The following is a 24,385-nucleotide window of genomic DNA, read 5'->3' as shown; positions in this document are numbered from 1 at the left end:
ATCGTGGAACACTTCCACATTCAGGAAAAAGTTGGATCGAAATTGAAAACAGTCAAATCGTGGAACACTTCCTCATTCAGGAAAAAGTTGGATCGAAATTGAAAACAGTCGAATCGTGGAACACTTCCTCATTCAGGAAAAAGTTGGATCGAAATTGAAAACAGCCGAATCGTGGAACACTTCCACATTCAGGAAAAAGTTGGATCGAAATTGAAAACAGTCGAATCGTGGAACACTTCCACATTCAGGAAAAAGTTGGATCAAAATTGAAAACAGTTGAATCGTGGAACACTTCCTCATTCAGGAAAAAGTTGGATCGAAATTGAAAACAGTTGAATCGTGGAACACTTCCTCATTCAGGAAAAAGGTGGATCAAAATTGAAAACAGTCGAATCGTGGAACACTTCCTCATTCAGGAAAAGGTTGGATTGATTGTTACTGTTTTGCAATTATAACATCCTCCTCGCTTCATTAACCATAAGAATAAAGGACAGAAATACTGACAAAACGCAATTTATAGGCTACTTTTTACTGCTCACAGTTCTTCAGTGCAATTTTCAATAGTTATTTTCCTTTCTAAATTGGTGGTCTAAAAGTTATGGCTTTGAAACAGAGCAGGATACTTTGAGGCTACCTGGCGACCATTGGAACACAATTGGCTCTAAAAAACAAAGGAAACAAAATTATGTCATGACGATGTCTGATATCCAAAGTAGGTTGGTTAACTTCACTACAAGAGTCTCCCCTCTATTATGAAAAGTAATTCATACCCATGTTATAAACCGTAATTTCAGGAAGCTGAATTTACCTTTAGAAAAACACTGAGGAAGTGTTTGCATGTAAGATCAAAAGATATTATACAAAGAATACGATAAATGGAAAAAGTTGAGGACAATTCTCAATTAGGATTTAAATACTGGAATAAAATATTTGTTTTCTACCTTGACAAATACTATCTAATCAATATGCTTTGTCATTTAAACTTTTCTCCTTTTATTGAAATTACATACAGGCTTATTAGAACTACTTTTGACTAATGCAATTGTATTCAGATAATTAGGCACTATATAGACGTTTATATTATGAAATATCTTAATCTTTAATTATCAATGCACAATTAAAATCCAACATTAATGTAATTTTAAATTATTTTAAGATCTATGTTAAAGAACAGAGCTGAAAAACCAACTCGTCAAAAGCCACATCATGCATTCTCTTCTATATTCATGTCAAGCAGAACAACAGACAATCAGCATTTTACTCTTGTGTAGCTATACGACATGTGGATATGTGGAGGGAGTCTTTTCTCTTTGGCTTCAGTCCCTTTTAAAGCACTGCTCAGTATCACACAAACAAATAATTTTGGGGCAATACTTTGACAAGAGGTTTTGGTTTCTACTGTTAAAATCATGGGCACTTAATATGATCTCATCTGTGTCCCATCCATCTGACACTTGGGACATGCATATTCATTTTACAGTACTGAATAGAATTTAGATTTGCTACTGCTGGAGAGAATGTGGTGCTTGCAACACTTAGAGGCATAGATGGACACATAATTTAATATAAGATCTGGAGGTGCCCAATCTACCCGAGTTTTTGATTTCCTGCATACATCTATCTCTCGCAAGCAATGAAAAACACCAAAATACACTCCTACACACACACCTCTCCAGCCGGGTGGTGAACAGGCACATAGGCAGAGGTTAATGGTTATGAAAGTGAGGGGGAAACCCTGACTACAAAACTTCAAAGCAGAGTTTGATAAGGTATAATAACATGTAATCTGTGTATATTCTTGTAGTTGTGTACATTTCATGTTCTCCCTTTGCAACAATAGACAATCATTAACAATAGCAACATCACTGTGATACCTTATTCAATTACGCATACATTTCAGTTTCAGTGATTGTCAACCCTATGAAACCTGTTGAATTTCATGACTACATGAACATCACTCTCTCAGTTTTGGCACCAAACTGAGAACGTTTGACAGCCTGGCAGATGCTTCCATTCTCTTTTTCCTAAAGGGCAGAAAGGTTGCAATGTCTAATCAAATTAGACAGTGGCTTTGATCAGGTAGGGTTGACTGAATGACCAGTTAACTGCTCTGGGACAGAGTCCTCTCTCAGAGGCTCAATGGCTCCGGAAGAGTGCTGAGACTGGCTGGAGCAAGACAGATGGGAAGACAGACTATGCAAGTCCTCTTCGTCCTCTGCTTTAGACGGTTTCTTCTCTTTGCTCCGTCTAATGGTTGGATCTTTCACCAACCTTTGCTCCTCCAAGGTCCACATACTGTCATCCTCATCCTTACCCTGCACCTCCCTATCAAAGTCTAGCAACTCCTCCATCATGTCTTCGATCTCCATCTCACCATCAATCTCTTCCTCCACCTCAGACCTGAGCTCTCCTAGGCTCTCTGTCCTGTTCGTATCATCTGCATCATCCTCATCCACTCTGCCCTCTGGTTCACTGGCCTGGCTCTCTCCAAACTCAAGGATGGTGGGTAGGTTGCCCTTTTTGGGACAACGTTTGCGCAGGCTCAACAGGAAAGACTGTGGGAGGGAGAAGATGTCCACGTTGTTCCCCAGGTCAATCCAAGTGACGCTGGGAAAGCTGTCTGGATCCTTCAGCGTGTCTGTGAGCTCTCTGAGCACTGCGCGGGTCAGTCTGTTGCCATTGAGGGCCAAAGTCTCGAGGTGGGGAAGGGACGTCAGTGTAGGGAGGAGCAGAAGGAAGGCATCGTCTGTGAGCTCAGTAAAGCCCAACTCCATGCTGCAGATGTGGGATGCTTGGTGATGCAGATAGGCACAGAGTCGTTCCATGTCTTTTACGCCAAGAGGGATGCCAGAGAGGTCTAATGTCCCACTGGATGGAGGGCCTGAAAGAACAGATTTCAGACTGGGAAAGAGAAAAAGAGGAAGACAGAGAAGAAGTGTTTGTAAATCAGCCTGAAGAAATAAAAAGTAATTGATTCTTCAGTAAGGGGCAATTTTTAAATCTTCTTCAAACATTTTTCATAAGTCCTGGACTTAAGATCATGGCCTTGATCAACCATAATGATTTTGGTATAATGTCTAATGTTGTGGATTTTTTTTATATTGTGTTAAATAGTAAGGTCATTTCTTCACTTTTTGAAGAAAAAGTTACATTCGCCTTAGACTTTCTAACACAGCAACTTAACTAGCAGTCAATTAACTTGTGAACCTATGAATTTTTTCAAATACTGACCATTTTGGTGATGACACATAATTAATGAGGCTACTTTCAAATCATGATGTAAAAATCTTAAATTTCTGTTCAGGGACTGAAAACGTTCCAAGGAACGAAAATGAAAACAAACAAAACATTTTGCAGAACGTAACTGAAAACGAGAATGAAGTCCCTTTCAATTGTTCTGGAGTGAAAACGTTATATTAAAATGCTGGTAACCGGTTAAAAACCAGTTAATTTAATTCCGATAATTATTTTTTGGGTTTCTATTTGCACCCTAGTAGTCTGGTGAAACCACAGAAATATACAACAAACTAGGCAATAGTCCCTACAGTGGGGTGGGGAGTAAAGATGGTGTGTGAATGTCTACTGTAGTCCTACCGCCTATTGTCACACTCTTTTTCCCATCCAATTTCCACTCTTCATATTACCTTTAATACTATACTTAAAATACAAGATACAAATTAATGTAAAGGTTGGTTTCATCGCAGTGATTTGGTCACAGTGAATGTCGAGGAGTGCAGAGAAGGGCTTGATCCGGAATTGGGGTCTGTCGATCGCAGTCGCTCCCGTACTATAGTAATATTGTAGTAAACCATGGTGTTTTACAGTAATGTGGTAGTAATATAATAACCATGTTTAATGTTATGGTTACTGTAAATGTACTACAAAAAAACATGGTGAAACTGGATACTGAGGTAAAACCTTCCACAAGTACCTTGTCTTGTGTTGTCGCCTATTCCGTGCATCTTGTGGTGTTTGCCTTGCAACGTACGCTCAGGCTTTGTCTTGTGTAAGAATGCATGGCATTGCTTTATTGGCGTTGCCTTGTATTCTCTCGTCTTATCTGTCGGTTGGCATGAGCGCATGTTGCCTATTGTCTTGGCTATATAAGCTTGTGCCATTCGGGTGTCTGCCCTGCTTGTTAACCTATTTGATTTCTCTCCCTATTTTAGTCTCCTAATTTGTGCTGTCCAGTGCCAGTTTGTCATGTTCGTTGGTCTTGTTTGTTGGTCCTGTTTCTCGGTCTTGTTTCCTGTCCAGTCAATCCTGTGTTTTTTCCCTTTTTGCTCCAGCCCAGCCCTTACTTGTTATCATCGTCTGGAATTTTGGAAAATGTTTCCCCATCTTTTTCTTATTAAATAAATCTTTTAGTTTTTTTTACTCTGCATTTGGTTACTGCCTCTACTGCAATCGTGACACCCGCAGCACAGTGTACTGTTTAAAAAAAAAACTGTTACCAATTGAAAAGGAGGTATCAGAACGCCGGAACAAGAACGGAAAAATACTGTTTCTGCTTGGAATGAACTGAATTAAAAAACATATTTTTATTCCCTGTTTTTGATCTGAAAACTCTTCATCTACTCCAGCAGAGATGTGCTCCTTGGTCACTTCTACTTCCAATCATAACTAAATATAAACTTTTATATAAAAACTCAATGGTCCCCGAAAATGCTTAGCACAATGGTAATGACAGCAGTATTCTGGACAGTGTTTCTTTGATTTAAAGAAATTACAATTTGTATACATAAATACCAAATGAATTATATTATTAATTAAATATTATTTTTATAAAATGTTATGGTTCTTAGGAAAAGAAACAACACAGAATTGGGATTTAACACGTCTTGTTCATTTGTTGATTCTAGATTTATTAAAGAGGGGATTCTGGCAAAGAAGAACGATTTCAATATAATATTTTATTTAAAACAATAACAATTGTTTTTAAAGCATTTTTTCTTTAAAATCATCCTAATTTCCTCTAATTGAAAAACCACCCACATATTCACTGTTGCATAACCATGCAACTCTGCTCACAAATGTCCTCTTTCAGGACCCTATTCAGTATGACATAAAACCTTTTAGCATTGGCATTTGCTGCCCCAACTAATTGTATACTAGTAAATGTTTTATAACTTGCTCAAATATCAAATGAAATGGAATACCTTCTGCTGAATAGATTCCTACAAATAAAAGTATTTGAATTGCTAATTGAGGAAATTAGTGCCTAAAGAAGACATGTAGGATGAGGGCAAACTGAAACTTTGATGTCATCACAGTTAAACTGTAGAACTAGACCAGACTCCCAAGAGTAGAGCAAAGTGAATGGTTATAAGAGTGAAGATAGACTATGCAGCTTAATTTACTAAAACCCAAACTACCTTTACCTTTTTATGAAACTCTCAAAATATCAGCAGGGAAACTGAGATCTGATTGAAAGAATTCATTTGTCACAAATGTATTAAAGATATTTTGAACAGTAGCTCTTGATATAAAAACAGTGAATAGCAGAGTTAATCTACTCATGTTGTCAGTTGTTATTGCTATGGCACGAGAAACTACAAGAGATAAATTGAGTAATAAGAGCACAATAAAAAAGAACCTCATGGTTTGATTTTTTCAGGAGGAAATATTAAAGGGATAGTTCACCCAAAAATGAAAATTCTGTCATAAATGACTTACCCTCATGTTGTTCCAGTCCAGTATTATTTTCTCTTTTGTGCACCACAAAAAGAGATGATACGCAGAATGTTAGTCTCAGTTGCCATTCACTTTCATAGCATCTGTTTTCCATTCAATGGAAGTGAATAGTGACTGAGGCTAACATTCTGCGTTTAAACATCTCCTTTTGTGTTCCAAGGAAGACAGAAAGTCAAACTGGATTGGAACAACGTTAGTGTTGAGTAAACCATGACAGAATGTGAACTATCCCTTTAAACAAAAAATAACAAGTGTGTTGCTATAACCGCTGCACATGTAGCAGACTCATAATAAGCTCAGTGTGTCACCACAGTTTGCCAGCAAGCATGCTAACAGAGAAAGAGTGAAAGCGAGAAAAGAACCAGTGAGAATACTAATTTATAATGTGGCCATCAATAATTCGCACCAAGACATGAATATATTTAATCAAACTGGCATTTGAGGAAGAGAGAGGAATAATGAATATCCTGATTTGTCATGCTAAGCTCATTCTGAATTATATATTTCCTCTCCCACTCTGATCCTGTCATTAACCTAGCAAATAAAACAGTAGCAGTGTCAAGGAAATTGCTGAACCAGAACAGGATGTAAACTCTCCTGATATTACTGGCCAGGATCCCAAATCTCACGCTCTTCAGTATAAAACACCTCACCCTGAATGCATCTGACCCGCTTAAATTATGTCCTTAGTGTTTGATCATTTTCAGCTATTCTAATAAACTAAACAGTCACATTAACCAGAAAATTGGTTAACGTGCAAAACTATCCATAATGCAGAATGATGGGTAGTTGTTATAATGTAACATGACAAAATACTAACATAAACGTTTATGCATGGAAAGTGTTATATTAGGTGTTATATAATGTTCACAATATAATGAAGATTTTCATAAAATAGATAATTCCAGTACTGGATGCTTATTGACCAATCCAGCATTCAAGCCATGCTAAAATACACAATATAGTAACAGCTATGTCACAAAACACCTGTTGACATATCTACTGTATTTATCACTACGCAGTACACACAGAGACCAATATCAACCGTATGTTTTTATCTTAACTGGTTGATTATCAACCATGGTCTTGTCTGGGACTATATATTCTAGCAGAAGTTATATTGATATTTTTATAACGCAACTACAATTTTATCAAATAAAAAAAAAGACACTTAATGCAATGCTTTGAGAGTGTAATCATGACTAAAGTTATCACAGTCACGCTTCTGGACATTATGCCTAACAACACAGTAACGCTTCCCACAGGAAGGAGGACAGGAAACAGGTGTTCAGCGCAAGGTAAGCTTTTATTGTCTTTCTTTACAACACACAATGTAATACAAGCGCACTGAGTTGGCTTGTCGTCTCCCTTTGACTGGAGGCTCTGTGTCTGCTTTTATGCCACTCTCCTCGTGCTCACTGGAATTAGAGACAGGTGTTAGGCATAATTTAGCTCAGGTGTGGAGTGGTGGTGGCGTAGTGGCTAAAGCACAGGGCTATTAATCAGAAGGTCGCAGGTTCTAACCCCACAGCCACCACCATTGTGTTCAGCGCAAGGTAAGCTTTTATTGTCTTTCTTTACAACACACAATGTAATACAAGCGCACTGAGTTGGCTTGTCGTCTCCCTTTGACTGGAGGCTCTGTGTCTGCTTTTATGCCACTCTCCTCGTGCTCACTGGAATTAGAGACAGGTGTTAGGCATAATTTAGCTCAGGTGTGGAGTGGTGGTGGTGTAGTGGCTAAAGCACAGGGCTGTTAATCAGAAGGTCGCAGGTTCTAACCCCACAGCCACCACCATTGTGTCCTTGAGCAAGACACTTAACTCCAGGTTGCTCCGGGGGGATTGACTGTAATAATTGCACTGTAAGTCGCTTTGGATAAAAGTGTCTGCCAAATGCATAAATGTAAAGCACAGGGCTGTTAATCAGGTGTAAGCGCCCTTACCGCTTTCCTCTCCCGGACGGGCGCTTGACCACGCCCCTGCTGCCACATACCCCCACCGCCCGACTCAGGCCGGGGCACCATCCGGCCTGCCTACCACTCCCCCCCCCATTTCTGGAGAGAAAGTCGGTGACAGCCATCTGCACCCCCGGTCTGTGGACCACCTTAAATTTAAAGGGCTGGAGAGCCAGATACCAACGGGTGATCCGTAGTATCTTTCATGCGGTGGAGCCACTGCAGTGGGGCGTGATTCGAGCAGAGGGTGAAGGCCCGCTGTTAGGCATAAACCCGCCCCAGCAGGTAATACTGCTGAGGGTGAGGACCGCCCACTTGATGGCCAAACACTCCTTCTCCACGGTGCTGTACTTAGTCTCCCTCAAAGAGAGCTTCCGGCTAATGTACAGCACTGGGCGCTCCTCCCCCTCCACCACCTGCGAGAGTACGGCCCCCAGCCCTCCGTCTGCAAAAGAAAAGGGAGAGAGAAATCAGGTGCATGAAGAAGCGGCCCCCCATGGTCAGCTTTAATCTGCATAAATGCCTGTTGGCACTGCTCTGACCATTGGACCGGATCTGGAGCCCCCTTTTTAGTGAGGTCAGTCAGCGGGCTGGTGACGTCCGAATAATTAGGCACAAACCTTCTATAATAGCCAGCCAGCCCCAGGAACTGCCTCACCCCCTTTTTGGTCTTAGGTCTAGGGCAAGTCGCATGTCGCCAGCGGTCTTATCAATTTGGGGGCGCACCTGGCCATGACCCAAGTGGAACCCCAGATACCGTACCTCCACACGCTCAATCACGCACTTCTTAGGGTTTGCTGTGAGCCCGCCTGCCGCAGCGATCTCAGGACGGCCCTCAGATGTTGCATGTGCGCTGCCAATCATTGCTATAAATGATAATATCATCTAAATAGGCAGTGGCGTGCGCGGTGTGAGGTCTGAGGATCCGATCCATGAGTCAGCTGAAGCGTGGCGGAGCCCCAAACAAACCGAAAGGAAGCGTCACAAATTGGTGTAATCCAAGCGGCGTAGTGAAGGCTGTTTTCTCACGGGACATTGGTGTCAAGGGGATCTGCCAATAACCCTTTGTTAAATCCAAGGTCGAATAAAATCGAGCAGTACCTAACCGATCGAGCAGTTCATCAACACGGGGCATTGAGTGCGCGTCAAATTTAGACACCGCGTTGACTTTTCTGTAATCCACACAGAATCGAACAGACCCATCACTCTTGGGAACAAGAACAACCGGGCTGGACCAATCACTGTGGGATTCCTCTATTACGCCCATATCAAGCATCGCATCTAATTCCTCCCGTACTATTTTCTTTTTATGTTCGGATTAGCGATAGAGGCGACAACGCACCACCGCGCCCGGCTCAGTCTCGATGTGGTGCTGTATGATGTTTGTACGGCCCGGTAGAGGGAAAACACATCCGCAAATTCCTTTTGTAATTCGAAACCTCTGTGAGTTGCCGCGGTGAGAGTTGGTCTCCACAAGTAACCGGAGTGTTAAGATTGTAGTTTTTGTTTACCTCCGGTCCGAGCTCCGCCCTCTCGGAACTACCGTGGCGCCATCGTCACAGAGGCGCCTCCTCCCTCCATAATTTCAGGAGGTTGAGGTGATAAATTTGACATCGCCCCCTCTATCGAGTACGTTTAACTTCATAATCGAGATCCCCTACTCGTCGTGTGACCTCAAAGGGTCCTTGCCACTTGGCGAGTAATTTAGAGCTTCGATGTTGGGAGTAATACGAGTACCTTATCCCCGGTGCAAATTCCGTAGCCGAGCACCCCTGTCATACAGCCGGCGTTGGCGTTCTTGAGCTTGGAGCAAATGCTCCTGTGTTAATCGCCCCAGTGTGTGGAGTTTTGCTCTAAGATCGAGAACGAACTGAATTTCATTTTTGCTATTAGAAGGTCCCTCCTCCCGCGCCAGCGGATGGCGTCAAGGACACCGCGAGGCGTCGTCCGTACAGCAGCTCAAGCGGGGAGAACCCTGTGGAGGCTTGTGGGACCTCTCGTACTGCAAACAAAAGGGGTCTAGCCACTTATCCCAATTTCTAAGCGTCATCGGTAATGCAATTTACGAATCATGTTCTTGGCGTTTTATTAAATCGTTCCACTAGGCCATCAGTCTGCGGATGGTAAGCGCTAGTCGCGAATCGATTTAATGCCCAAGAGCTCGTAAAGTTTGCGAAGTGTTACGTGACATAAAAGTCGGTGCCTTGATCGGGTGAGGATTTCTTTCGAATCCCCACCGGGAGATTATCTTGAAGAGTGCCCCGCAACACTACGTCGCGGAGATGTTGCTCAAAGGCACTGCTTCCGGATATCTCGTCGCGTAATCCACTAGGACTAACACGGCGATGTCCGCGTGCTGACCGTTCTAATGGCCCGGCGAGGTCCATCCCAATTCTTTCGAAGGGGACCTCGATTAATGGTAGAGAGCGCAATGGCGCTTTGGGGTGGCGGTGGGTTTACCAGCTGACATTCACGGCACGCCGCACACCACCTGCGGACGTCACCGCCAATGCCCGGCCAATAGAAATGGGCTATTAGACGGAGAAGTGTTTTCCGTTCCCCTAGGTGACCGGCCATAGGATTACAGTGAGCCGCCTGGAAAACGATTGCCCGGCGGCTCTGTGGAATCAATAATTGCGTTACTTCCTCCTTTGTTTGAGCGTCCTGCGTCACTCTATATAACCGATCTCTAATCATGGTAAAATATGGGTATGAAATGGCAATGCCCGGCCGGAGCTGTTGACCATTAATTACTCTCACTTGGTCAAGAGCATGTTTAAGGGTTTCGTCCCGCGACTGCTCTAGAGGAAGTCCCCTCAGGGAATTCCCTGAGAGGAGGGGCCACCTCGGAGACCCGCACCACGTCGGAGACCCGCACCACTGTCCCCACCTCCATCAGCGGACACTGATCCCGAAGTAGTCCGGTCTCTGCACCTCCAACAGGCGGCCCAGGCGTTGCAGCCGCACTTGTGCTGGCGAGCCCCCACCTGAGGAGGAGGCGGCTAAAAGGCGGGGAGTGGGAGGTACATTCTCCCAAGGCAGGGAAGCTGGTCTCTGGAACCCTCCACGCCTCTGCGAGGGCAGGAGCGGGCCCTGGGGAGAGAACAGAAGAAGAGACCAAAGGGAGGAGGCGAGGGCAGGGGCAGACACAAGGGAAGGGGAGAGAGAGAGAGCGAAGAAGAGGGCTCGTCAGCCCTCGGGATCGCCACCAGATGGTCCTCTGCTGAGGCCGAGCGGCTTCCTCCAGCGACGCCGGGCGGTGGCACTGGACCCACTCCGCCGTTTTCGGGGCAGCCGTTGACTAAATTGCTCCAGTACCACCTGATCGATAACACCCTCGGCGTCGTGGTCCCCAGCGAGCAGCCACCTCCGACAGGCGTCCCGGAGCCGTTGGGCAAATGCGAACGGGCGACCGGACTTTCCAACTTCATGCCCGGAAGAGCTGGCGATTCTCTTCCGGGCTCCGACCGACCCGTTGCAAAATGGCTCTTTTTAGGTCTGTATAGGCCAGGAGGTTAGTTGCCGGCAGTTGTTGAGCCGCGAGTTGAGCTTCCCCGGACAGGAGAGGAACTAGGCGGGCTGCCCATTGTTCATGCGGCCAGCCCCAGATTTCTGCCGTTTGCTCAAACAAATCCAGAAAGGCCTCAGGATCGTCTGCTACCCCCATCTTCTGTAACGTGGGCGGGGGCAGCGTGGAGCGGGTGTCCGGGGTCGCGGCTGTGGCCGGCGCGGCCTCCTGGCTGAGGAGGCTCCGGATGGCGTGCCGGTCCTCTGCCTGAGCCCGCATGATCTCAAAAAACCGGCGATCCTGGTCCTGCCGGAGCTCAAGCAGGGATTGTTGGTGGCTCTGGTGTAGTGTCACGAGGGACTGGAGGACCTCCGTCAGCTGGGAGGACTCTACGGGGCGACCCATCTCCATACTTGGATGAACAACTCCCGGGTTTCGGCACCAGTGTAACGCTTCCCACAGGAAGGAGGACAGGAAACAGGTGTTCAGCGCAAGGTAAGCTTTTATTGTCTTTCTTTACAACACACAATGTAATACAAGCGCACTGAGTTGGCTTGTCGTCTCCCTTTGACTGGAGGCTCTGTGTCTGCTTTTATGCCGCTCTCCTCGTGCTCACTGGAATTAGAGACAGGTGTTAGGCATAATTTAGCTCAGGTGTAAGCGCCCTTACCGCTTTCCTCTCCCGGACGGCGCTTGACCACGCCCCCGCTGCCACAAACACGCTTTAGCCATGACTACATTACACAATATAGCACAGACTCTCATACCATATTGCCTCATGTCTCATTACCTTAAACATATAAAGTAATTTCTAAACTGTTGTAATTTTCAACACACGAACTAAGATGCAGGTGGTTTACTCAACACAATCAGAAAAAAGGAACTTTTTAGAAAAAAGTTAAGCAGAAAATGATGGTTAATCATAGATTTTGCAATCTACTTAATGCTTAATTTGTTTAATGTAGCTTTTTAATTTATCTGACATTTAAATAACTCCAATTAACAAAATTGCACTCTTTAATGCCATTTCAGTCTCTCTTTAATCTTTACCCACAGCACTAATATTTTCTCACACAAGACTCATTTTCATGAGTCAGGGGTGTACTATATGGTGTCTGTGTGCTGTCTTTCCTGTGAAAGTGGGAATCATCAATATAAAAGATTCCAACAAAGGTGTGAGTTATAAGGTTAAAGTTTCTCACTTCTGCTCAGCAATACAGAGATAAACCATTTTAAACTGAAAATAAAGCAGAGATTTTGAGGGTGTAAGATCCAAGCCATACTGTATAACACTCTAACAAATTGTTCACATTTCATCATAGAGGAAAAGAAATGAGGAAGGAATCTTTTTTTTGTTTTGTTTGTTTTTTTGGCATTTTCTGTAACATTTAATCTATTCCTCTCTTGGGCCTGTGAGTACCTGAAGTGATAATCTAACCTGTGGGCTACCATACAGATGAGTTAACTGCATGTCAATGAAGAGTAAAAACATTAAGATGACTTTTACATTGTCCAAAACCCACAATTTAAGCTCAAAAGAAAATGACTGTAAATTCTAAATGTGGCAGGATATAGGTAGAATTTTGGGCATCCAGTTTATTTATAATTAAATGTAGGTTTTCTCCAATGAACGTAGATGAAAATGACCCTCAGACAATAAGTGTTTAAGATAATACGTGAGGTTATTATGACCAATAAAGTGTAGTGTATAACATTGTGCAGTCTTGACACTCCCGAGGGCACGAGTAGGCTACGATGGAAGGGGAAAAAAACTGGAAAAAGATTTTTTTTGGGCACATTTTTTTTATCACTAAACTACTGTCATAAAAAGTTATAGTTCTGTATATACATAACTCCTGAATAAAAATTTAAATGTGTTTGGACTGATTTAAAAAAAAAAAGGTTTTGAACAAATTTGATTGGATTGTCGATAGTGAGCGCAAATGCAGGTGATAAGGATAAGCGGTTTCTTTAAGCGAGTCATTGAGTCGTTCATTCAAACGATTCGTTCAAACGGCCGATTCATCTAGAATGAGGCAGATGTTTGAGAATGGGTCATTGAATCTTTGACTCAACCGATTCGTTCACAACACTGAATCATTCAAAACACGATTGAGTATTGCTGTGAGATGCGCTATGGCTATGCTGTGATCTTTGTTTGGATTCATCGGATCTATTTTCGCTGCTAAAATAGACCAAAACAGTCATTATTTCGTCTAAAATGTAAATAACTTAATATTATTAACTTGTTTGTTGAACTGTCATATGAAATCAGTGTCACATTTTCAATCGTGAGGTGATGGTAAATTAAGTGACGGTCAATTGTCAGCTCTCTTGGTCGTCAGGTCGTGTGATGTATGTTGCTGAACTGTATTGAAATGTTATAAATATAAAAACACCACATTTTGAAATTTAACTGCAGTATGTCAATTTAGTTTATTTGTGTGTGCTGCGCTCATAGACTTTAGAAAACGGTGCTCATTTGTTTGATTTCAACCTGTCTTTGCAAGGCCGCGAAACTCATATTATCGCTCTTTTGCGTGGGTTCGAGATCCGTTTGTGTGCACAGCAAACGAGCTATCAATTGATATGCAGGAACAGCTTATTAAGCTGAAGAGTGACAGTAGACTGAAGGAACTCTTTAGCTCCTGCCCTCTTTCGTCATTCTGGGCAGCATTGATGCAGGAATACCCTGAACTCTGTGACGTCGCCTTGAAGATTCTCCTTCCTTTCGCGTCGACATATTTGTGTGAGGCAGAATTCTCAAAAATGACTGCACTCAAAACGAAATACTGCAATCGTGCACAAATCGAGGATTATTTGAGGCTATGTTTATCAAACATTGAGCCAAGAATTGAGGATCTTTGCAAGGCAAAGCAGGCTCAAGTCTCACATTAACATCACCTACCAGCAAGCTTCTGTAAAAAATGCAGATGATGCCTACTATTAGGCCTAGTAATAATAACAATAATAAAGCATAAATTAATATCAGAGGTCTGGTGCCAATTCCCAATTATAGCAATAGCCTAGTAATGATAATAGGCCTACTGATGATAATAATAATAATAATAATAACAACAACAATAAAGCATGTAACCTCATATAATTATATAGCAATAGCCTAGTAATGATGATAGGCCTACTACTACTCATAATAATAATAATGCCTGCAAGCTCACATTAGAAGTCTGGTGCTACTGCCAATAATAATAATAATAATAATAATAATAACAACAATAAAGCATGGGGCGGGGCGGGGGGCACTGGGGCCCCAACTGCAATGAACCAGCTTTGGGGGGGCCCAGCTTGCAAAAGGTTGAGAACCCCTGCTCTAACACACTGGTGAAAGTTCAGCACTACGTAACTCTCAGAACAAAATTAAGAATTACTATCCTTACCACGGAAGTAAAATTTCCATTGCAGTGGTCTCAAGGATGCCTGAACATGTACTTTTAATTTGAAGACTTAAGCATTCATTCCTAACAAGTAGAACAATATTAAACATGTTTAAACAATTAAAGTATGACTACATGACAAGATATGATTCTACTTTTGTACAGCCTAGGGAGCACGGGACAGCACAGTATTAGTATAATCATTATTTTTGCCTTAATATTAACATTATATTATTCTGAAGAGTTAGGTGTACATGACAAGTAAATGTCCTTAATAGACAAAGATACAAGGAATGAAATATTAAAACCCAGAAATACAGAAAGCTGTAAGGAACAGGGCAGAATCTGAACCTGTTTCCTTCAGGCAGTGAAGTGGATAAGCAGAAGAGGAGAAAAACACAGAAAGTCATAACTAGAGATAGAGGCACAAAATATTGATCTTAAAGTACTGAACATCTAGCACAAGCCAGAACTGTGAGGTAATCTGTTGGGGAAAGGCAGCTTAACAATGACTCAAGAGATCATATGAGGAGAAAATACTGTAGAGGGTTGAGAATTAGGAGGCGGAGGTGTAGGGGGAAATTTGGGAGAGGGACCAGTAGAGAGGCTGAAAGAATTTAGTAGACATGCCTGAGTGATAACACTATGATTTCTTAACAGCCCACCCTTTTCTTCTGTTTTAATCTCTCCTATTTTATATTATTAAATCTGTTTTTCCTTTTACACAACTCCCTCCTAAACACATTGATATCTTCTTTTCATTGGTTACCCACAGTTAAACAACTCTACCAACAGGATGAGTAGATCTCTTTAAACTTTCAATTGTTCCACCAAGACAACAATAAGATTAAATGGAGACTTTTGCTTCACAGTCTCTTACTTCTAAGAACCTCACATGTGTCTCCTCTCAAGTTTCAAAAGAGAGTTTTTAAAAAATATCTCAAACTATTTGCCAAATTAGCAATAACAAAGTCGGAGTTTTTAATAAGAACTCAAAGATTGTTCTATAAATTCAAGACCACATTTTCTGAGTTCAGTCATGACAACTCTTGGAAATATGTTTTCATGTTAATGTGGGTCTGATATATTGATATAATATAAGTCTTAGTGGACTAGATCTGCTACAATGCTGCTGCAGAGCAAGTATGGAGTCTTGCTAGTTCTAGAAAATACACAGACATACTGAATTAAGCATGAAGACATGTTTCTGCTGCTGCACAATTAGACAAAATGCAAGACATGCTGCATCGAGCAAGTATGAATATGCTGCTGCACAAATAAACATTACAAACAATCCCCACGTAACAGCTGTAGACATGTGAAACTGAGGTGGAGGTGGGTTTCAGAGAAAAAACTCCTGCAGCGCACTCCAGTGAAACCGCTTGTCTGCGAAACTGAGCAATTTAAATGATAGACAATGAGAGAGACACAAGTTGACTGGCTACCCAATTCCATGTCAAAGGACCAATCAGCTTGTCAGAAGTACCAGTACTTTGGTATCAAGTCGGTACTATCATACAAAAAGATGTCACGATACCAGTGTTTCTTCAGTATCGGTAGTACCAAACACAGACTTAATTCGAGACCCGTACACTGTCTGACAGACACACGACTGCTTCCAAATGCTCACAAAGTTTACACAGTATTTGGGGAACAAATGAATGCACACTTAATCAAATTAAAATCACGGCATGTTGTCACGATACCGGCATATTCATCTGGTTTGTTCTGTGTTTTCTTTCCCTTGTGTTTACCAGCTGCCCCTTCTCTGCAGTGATCAGTGTTGCCATGGCAACGCTGGCCATGCTGCTCGTTTGTTGATCAACGACAGCTGTTTCATTTCCCCTCTGCCTTTTTATACCTCCTAGTGTGTCGTGTTCTTTGCTTGATTGTAGTTTGTGTTTGAATGTCAGCTCGCTCACCTTACTCTCTAGCTTTGGTCTGTGTGCTGTTTACTTTTGTTCTTCTCTCTGTGTTTTAGTACGGCTCCAGTTGGTTGGTTGGCTCCTCGACTCTGGAATCCCCTCTGCCCGTGCCTCCGTTGGCCTCTCCACCTGCCTGTTCTCATCACTGGGGGTGTTCCATCGCTTCTCTCTCTCTCTCACCCAGACCTCTCTTCAGCCATCATCGCTTCCACCACCCTCACTGCTGTTTCTCTCAGACATATCCTCTTCAGCCTTTGATTTTATGTCCCTGCTTTTGTCAATAAAGCATTGTAACTGTTCCTCCACATCTTGGGTCCTTCCTAGTGCTCCGGTGACAAATGTTTTTTTGTGATTATTAAAATTTGAAAGACTGCAATCTTAGTCTGTATGAACTGCGTGCTTGAATGTGTGATGACTTCAAACTCCACAGAATCATGCGCACTGTGTATATGAGATGACAGAGCAGAGCACTCATCCCCTGTGAAGCGCGCAGCACATGCAAATTATAAATTAACATAATCACAGCATTTGCGTATTAATGATCACACTGGACCATGTAGCAAACTGTTTATCCCAAGGGCTTATCCAGACAGCTTCCATCAAAAACACACGTAAAAATAAATGCTTGAGTCAAAATAAAAGCTAGGTGCTTGGAATTTAAGAAATTGCAACAGAAATATATTACAACTGTATAGTACAATGTAATATTCAATTTAGTATAATAACAATATATAATATTAAAGATATATATAACAAGCTAGAGTAGTACTAAATACAAATTTGATAAAACAAAATATGCAATGGTATGCTGAAAAGTTATTAAGTTTTAGACACTATTAGATATTAAACACTATTTTTATGATTAAATTAAATTAAACTTTAGAATTTGGAATTCTAAAAAAATTTAATAAAATGGAAAACAGGATTTGGGGTAAAATAAAATACTTGAACACTTAAGCAATGTTTACACCATTAAAAAACTTTAATTTATTTACATTTAAATGTACATTTTTAAATAGGCTAGAGGCGTGTGTTCAATAGCACATGACCATATTAGATTATATGTGCTTTGGTATCAATAATGGTATATTGAACCATGAAAATTCACTGGTATAAGTACCCACTATAAGTTTTGTTATCGTGACAACACTAGCTTACACCATGCAAGCTGATTAGTTAACATGTCACATATGAGTGAATGGACTGTCTAACAGATAAAAAAGACCCTTTCAGCTTGTATCACATAGAGCTGCATGGCTGAACTTTGGTCATTTATCCTACGCACATTCATTTTCAGTAACCATTCACTTTCATGGTGTCTACAGTATTTACCAAACAAGGAAAGTGAATGGTGTAATCAGAGAGTGTAACAACATAAGTATGAGTATATGATAATAGAATTTTCATTTTTGGGTGAACTATTCTTTAAAGCCTGTTCCTGAAGGCCCCCCAACAATACACATTTTGGATATCTCCCCAATCAAACACACCTGATTAAACTCAATAGCACGTTAGTAGAGACTCCACAACCTGAATTGGGCGTGTCAGATAAGGGAGATATACACCAGACTGCAGACACTGTAACACATGCAGACCAGATGAATAGCATGCATTTCATATTTCAGTCCAGCCATAAAACTAACAAAACCTTAAAGGTCATTCACTGAATATAAAATCAGCAAAAAAAGAAACGTCCTCTCACTTTCAACAGCTTTTATTTTCAGCAATCTTATCATGTGTACATATTTGTATGAACATAAAAAGATTCAACAACTAAGACATAAACTGAACAAGTTTCACAAACATGTGACATACAAAAATGTAATAATGTGTCAATGAATGGGGGGTAACTGACCGCCCCAGTCAATGATGGACCCTCCACCTCCAAATCGATCCCGCTCAGAGTACAGGCCTCTGTGTAACCCTCATTCCTTCAGCGATAGACAGGAGTCTGACCATCACCCCTGGTGAGACAAAACTGTGACTTGTCGGTGAAGGGTACTTTTTACAAGTCTTGTATGTGCCAGCGAAGGTGGGTTTGTGCCCATAGGCGACGTTGTTGCCAGTGATGTCTGGTAAGGATCGGCCTTACAACAGGCCTACAAGTCCTCAGTCCAGCCTCTCTCAGACTCTTTCAGACAGTCTGAGCACTGATGGAGGGATTGTGCTTTCCAGGTGTAACTTGGGCAGTTGTTGTTGCCATCCTGTTCCTTGCCTTGCAGGTGTGATATTCGGATGTACCAATCCTGTGCAGGTGTTGTTACATGTGGTCTGCCACTGCGAGGACGATCAGCTGTCCTTCCTGTCTCCCTGTAGCGCTGTCTTAGGCGTCTCACAGTACGGACATTAAAATGTATTGCCCTGGCCACATCTGCAATCCTCATACCTCCATGCAGCATGCCTAAGGCATGTTCATGCAGATGAGCAGGGACCCTGGGCATCTTTCTTTTGGTGTTTTTCAGTCAGTAGAAAGGTCTTTTTAGTGTCCTACGTTTTTAGAACTGTGACCTTAATTGCATACCGTCTGTAAGATGTTAGTGTCTTAACGACCGTTCCACAGGTGCATGCTCATTAATTGTTTATGGTTCATCGAAGAAGACTGGAAAATATTGTTTAAACCCTTTACAATAAAGATCTGTGAAGTTATTTGGATTTTTAAAAAAATTATCTTTAAAATACAGACTCCAGAAAAAAGGATGTTTCTTTTTTTGCTGAGTTTAGGTTTATGGCACATCACGTTTATTTCAACAGGTCTTGTGTCTCCACCATCCACACAAGAAGCTATCCAATTATGCATGAAACTATTTCAGTATACACCTCTGCCTTATACTTCAATCTTAATAAAATATTTTACAAATATAGTTTTGTAGTAATATGGCTCCCATATCAATCCATTTGGTCTTACATTCACAAATGCATTTAACACAGTATACAGTGCATCCGGAAAGTATTCACAGCGCTTCACTTTTCCCACATTTTGTTATGTTACAGCCTTATTACAAAATGGATTCAATTAATTATTTTCTTCAAAATTCTACAAACATAATGACAACGTGAAAGAAATTTGTTTAAAATCTTTGCAAATTTATAAAAAATAAAAAACAAAACAAAACAAAAAAAATCACATGTACATAAGTATTCAAAGCCTTTGCTCAATACTTTGTTGAAGCACCTTTGGCACCAATTACAGCATCAAGTCTTTTGGAGTATGATACTACAAGCATGGCACACCTATTTTTGGGCAGTTTCTCCCATTCTTCTTTGCAGGACCTCTCAAGCTCCATCAGGCTGGATGGGAAGCGTCGGTGCACAGCCATTTTCAGATCTCTCTAGAGATGTTCAATCGGGTTCAAGTCTGTCTCTGGCAAGGCCACTCAAGGACCTTCACGGAGCTGTCCCGTAGCCACTCCTTTGTTATCTTGGCTGTGTGCTTAGGGTCGTTGTCCTGTTGGAAGATGAACCTTCGCCCCAGTCTGAGGTCCAGAGCACTCTGGAGTAGGTTTTCATCAAGGATGTCGCTGTACAGTGCTACATTCATCTTTCCCTCGATCCTGACCTGTCTCCCAGTTCCTGCCGCTGAAAAACATCCCCACAGCATGATGCTGCCACCACCATGCTTCATTGTAGGGATGGTATTGGCCAGGTGATGAGCGGTGCCTGGTTTCCTCCAACCATGACGCTTGCCATTCAGGCCAAAGGGTTCAATCTTTGTTTCATCAGACCAGAGAATTTTGTTTCTCATGGTCTGAGAGTCCTTCAGGTGCCTTTTGGCAAACTCCAGGCTGGCTGTCATGTGCCTTTTACTGAGGAGTGGCTTCTGTCTGGTCACTCTACTATACAGGCCTGATTGGTGGAGTGCTGCAGAGATGGTTGTTCTTCTGGAAGGTTCTCCTCTCTCCACAGAGAAACGCTGGAGCTCTGTCAGAGTGACCATCGGGTTCTTGGTCACCTCCCTGACTAAGGCCCTTCTCCCCCGATCGCTCAGTTTGGCCAGGTGGCCAGCTCTAGGAAGAGTCCTGGTGATTCCAAAATGTATGGATGATGGAGGCCACTGTGCTCATTGGGATCTTCAATGCTGCAGAAATTTTTCTGTACCCTTCCCCAGATCTGTGCCTCGATACAATCTTGTCTCGGAGGACTACAGACAATTCCATGGACTTCATTGTTTGGTTTGTGCTCTGACATGCACTGTTAACTGTGGGACCTTATATAGACAGGTGTGTGCCTTTCCAAATAATGTCCAATCAACTGAATTTAACACAGGTGGACTCCAATCAAGTTGTAGAAACATCTCAAGGATGATCAGTGGAAACAGGATGCACCTGAGCTCAATTATGAGTGTCATGGCAAAGGCTGTGAATACTTACATGTGATTTGTTTAGTTTTTTATTTTTACTAAATTTGCAGATTTTTTCAAACAAACTTCTCTCTCGTTGTCATTATGGGAATATTGTTTGTAGAATTTTGAGGAAAATAATGAATTTAATCAATTTTGGAGACATCCTAAACCAGTGCAAATGTGTTGAAAATATTATTAGTCACTCTTGTCACTGCAGTACCCCTAATGTATAATGCTGTGCTAATAAATAAACCACAATGTATACCAATTCAGTATGTATTTAAGTTATTGTGTTCTCAGGTAAACTATGTAACAGATCAACACATCTGTTGCAAAGTTATAATTTCTGATTCTAAGTTAAATGGTAAATTAGACATAATAAATGTGGCTGCTAATATAACTTTTAACAAACTAAGAGTAATGCAATGCTCACATAAACACATGTGTACCATATGTACACTCGAGCATCTGTTATGTGTGAATGTTCAAAGAGAAAATTTGAAACCTGTCTGAGATATTGTCTGAACGCTGGAAGAGGGCAAAGGTCATGTTAGTATTTAGCAGACACAAGACTACAGAGGGTGGATTAAATAAAAAATAAACTGAAATTAAAAATATAACACACAGAGAAAAAAATTTATTACTCAGAGGCTCCTTTTTCATAGCTCAGGAGACTTGATTAAGTTCTCTGTTAAATTCCTTGTATGTACAAATGTTGTTTTAGATATTTCACTTAATATTCCTTGAAATAGAAACAATTAAGACAAATATTTACATAATATACAGTATCTCACAAAAGTGAGTACACCCCTCACATTTTTGTAAATATTTGATATTATCTTTTCATGTGACAACACTGAAGAAATGACACTTTGCTGCAATGTAAATTAGTGAGTGTACAGCTTGTATAACAGTGTAAATTTGCTGTCCCCTCAAAATAACTCAACACACAGCCATTAATGTCTAAACCGCTAGCAACAAAAGTGAGTACACCCCTAAGTGAAAATGTCCAAATTGGGCCCAAATGTCAATATTTAGTGTGGCCACCATTATTTTACAGCACTGCTTTAACCCTCTTGGGCATGGATTTCACCAGAGCTTCACAGGTTGCCACTGGAGTCCTCTTCCACTCCTACATGACAACATCACAGAGCTGGTGGATGTTAGAGACATTGTGCTCTTCCACCTTGTGTTTGAGGATGCCCCACAGATGCTCAATAGGGTTTAGGTCTGGAGAGATTGGCCAGTACATCACCTTCACCTTCAGCATCTTTAGCAAGGCAGTGGTCGTCTTGGAGTTGTGTTTGGGGTCGTTATCATGCTGAAATACTGCCCTGTGGCCCAGTCTCCAAAGGGAGGGGATCATGCTCTGCTTTAGTATGTCACAGTACATGTTGGCATTCATGGTTCCCTCAATGAACTGAACCCCAGTGCCGGCAGCACTCATGCAGCCCCAGACCATGACTCTCCCACCACCGTGCTTGACTGTAGGCAAGACCTTTGTCTTTGTTCTCCTTATCTGGTTGCCGCCACACTCGTTTGACACCATCTGAACCAAATAAGATTATCTTGGTCTCATCAGACCACAGGACATGGTTCCAGTAATCCATGTCCTTAGTCTGCTTGTCTACACCAAATTGTTTGCGAGCTTTCTTGTGCATCATCTTTAGAAGAGGCTTTCTTCTGGGACGATGCCATGCAGACCAATTTGATGCAGTGTGCGGCCTATGGTCTGAGCACTGAAAGGCTGACCCCCCACCCCTTCAACCTCTGCAGCAATGCTGGCAGCACTCATACGTCTATTTCCCAAAGACAACCTCTGGATATGACGGTGAGCACATGCACTCAACTTCTTTGGTCGACCATGGCGAGGCCTGTTCTGAGTGGAACCTGTCCTGTTAAACCGCTGTATGGTCTTGGCCACCATGCTGCAGCTCAGTGTCAGGGTCTTGGGTCAATCTTCTTATAGCCTAGGCCATCTTTATGTAGAGCAACAATTCTTTTTTTCAGATCCTCAGAGAGTTCTTTGCCATGAGGTGCCATGTTGAACTTCCAGTGACCAGTTTGAGGGAGTGTGAGAGCGATGACACCAAATTTAACACACCTGCTCCCCATTCACACCTGAGACCTTGTAACACTAACGAGTCACATGACACCGGTGAGGGAAAATGGCTAATTGGGCCCAATTTGGACATTTTCACTTAGGGGTGTACTCACTTTTGTTGCCAGCGGTTTAGACATTAATGGCTGTGTGTTGAGTCATTTTGAGGGGACAGCAAAGTTACACTGTTATACAAGCTGTACACTCACTACTTTACATTGTAGCAAAGTGTCATTTCTTCAGTGTTGTCACATGAAAAGATATAATCAAATATTTACAAATATGTGAGGGGTGTCCTCACTTTTGTGAGATACTGTAAGTAAAATATTGATAAAATTATTGTGAATAGCATAGCTCATGCAATTTGATCATGAAAGAATTTGATTTAAAATGTTAGAAATCATATTGAAGTCTTTGACTTTTGATTGCAGAGTTTGGTATCTTGGCAAATCTGAGCAGAGTCTGAAACACAGTGTTACAGGTTAAAAATGTAATTGGGGCTTGGTGCAAAAATGTCACTGAAATTCAAAATGTAGGAGCATATTATGCCACTATTATGAATTCCCTCGTAACATCTGGAATATTGATTTTCAAATAATTTTTTAAAGCCTAACATCATGTCTACACACGGCGTGTACGCAACGGCTTGAGGTTGTCCACACTGGATGTGCTGACACAAACGTTCTAAACCATTTTTTTGTGTTGTTGGCAGTAACAGCGCCAGCGTGAGCAGCGCAAAATGCATCCGTTGTGTGAAAACACACAACAGATGCTTCCAGTGTAGAAATCATTCTTGATTCTAATGGGTTCTATTACTTTTTGCCACTCATGTTCGGTGTAAACAGGGTGAAATACATTCACACTAAACAAAATAAAGTTTGCTGATTTAAATGTAAAGGTGACAACCTTACTTAAAATGGGTGTAAAAAAAGTAAATGGAATCATAAAACAGTGTTTTTAAAAAATGCCCTCATAAAGGTTCGACACCGATGACGAATATCCAAAATCCAAATTAAATTATGGACTGTTCTGAATTTGAAGAATCAGTCTTACTTTTAATGTTGAAAGCATCATGGATAATGATAAACTTTATCTCTAATTGGCCTCTCGTTTGTGAAATTTCTTTCTTATGTGCATCATCAGGTGGTGATGGCAAATAAATGAATACATTTAAACTCCAATTTCACACCTACTTCCCAATATACTTGTCGGCTGAATTCACGTCAGTACAAACTGAGTTCAGGTAGAAAAAACAAAGGCACTTGAGAAGGGTCATGTAGAGAAACCCACAGAGACACGCGAGAATCGTCAACAAGCCCAGCAGAGAGGTGAGAGCGTTGTCGGAGAAACCTTCCCTTTTTACCCAAACAGCTGCATTCACATCTGTGACAATAACCCACAGAGCACTAAATGATGCAGACACTACACTGATCAGAATAACAAATGTAGAGCCATGTGTGGTGTGA

At 41.7% G+C, this 24,385-nt stretch overlaps 1 protein-coding gene across 2 annotated transcripts in view; it reads right to left on the bottom strand.

Moving 5' to 3' along the window:
• Positions 1-993: 993 nt before the first annotated feature.
• LOC127632216 (leucine-rich repeat-containing protein 75A-like) overlaps positions 994-24,385 on the bottom strand; it is a 42,109-nt gene continuing 18,717 nt past the window's right edge. For both annotated transcript variants that reach the window (XM_052110825.1, XM_052110826.1), the window contains exon 4: positions 994-2,901. In XM_052110825.1, the coding sequence (XP_051966785.1) occupies positions 2,076-2,901 (826 nt within the window). In that variant the 3' untranslated portion in view covers positions 994-2,075. The remainder of the gene's footprint in view (positions 2,902-24,385) is intronic.

This window comes from Xyrauchen texanus, chromosome 38 (assembly GCF_025860055.1).
Source record: "Xyrauchen texanus isolate HMW12.3.18 chromosome 38, RBS_HiC_50CHRs, whole genome shotgun sequence".
Lineage (NCBI taxonomy): Eukaryota > Metazoa > Chordata > Actinopteri > Cypriniformes > Catostomidae > Xyrauchen > Xyrauchen texanus.
The sequence above is the reverse complement of the archived record's forward strand: the minus strand, read 5'-3'. Positions and strand labels throughout refer to the sequence as shown.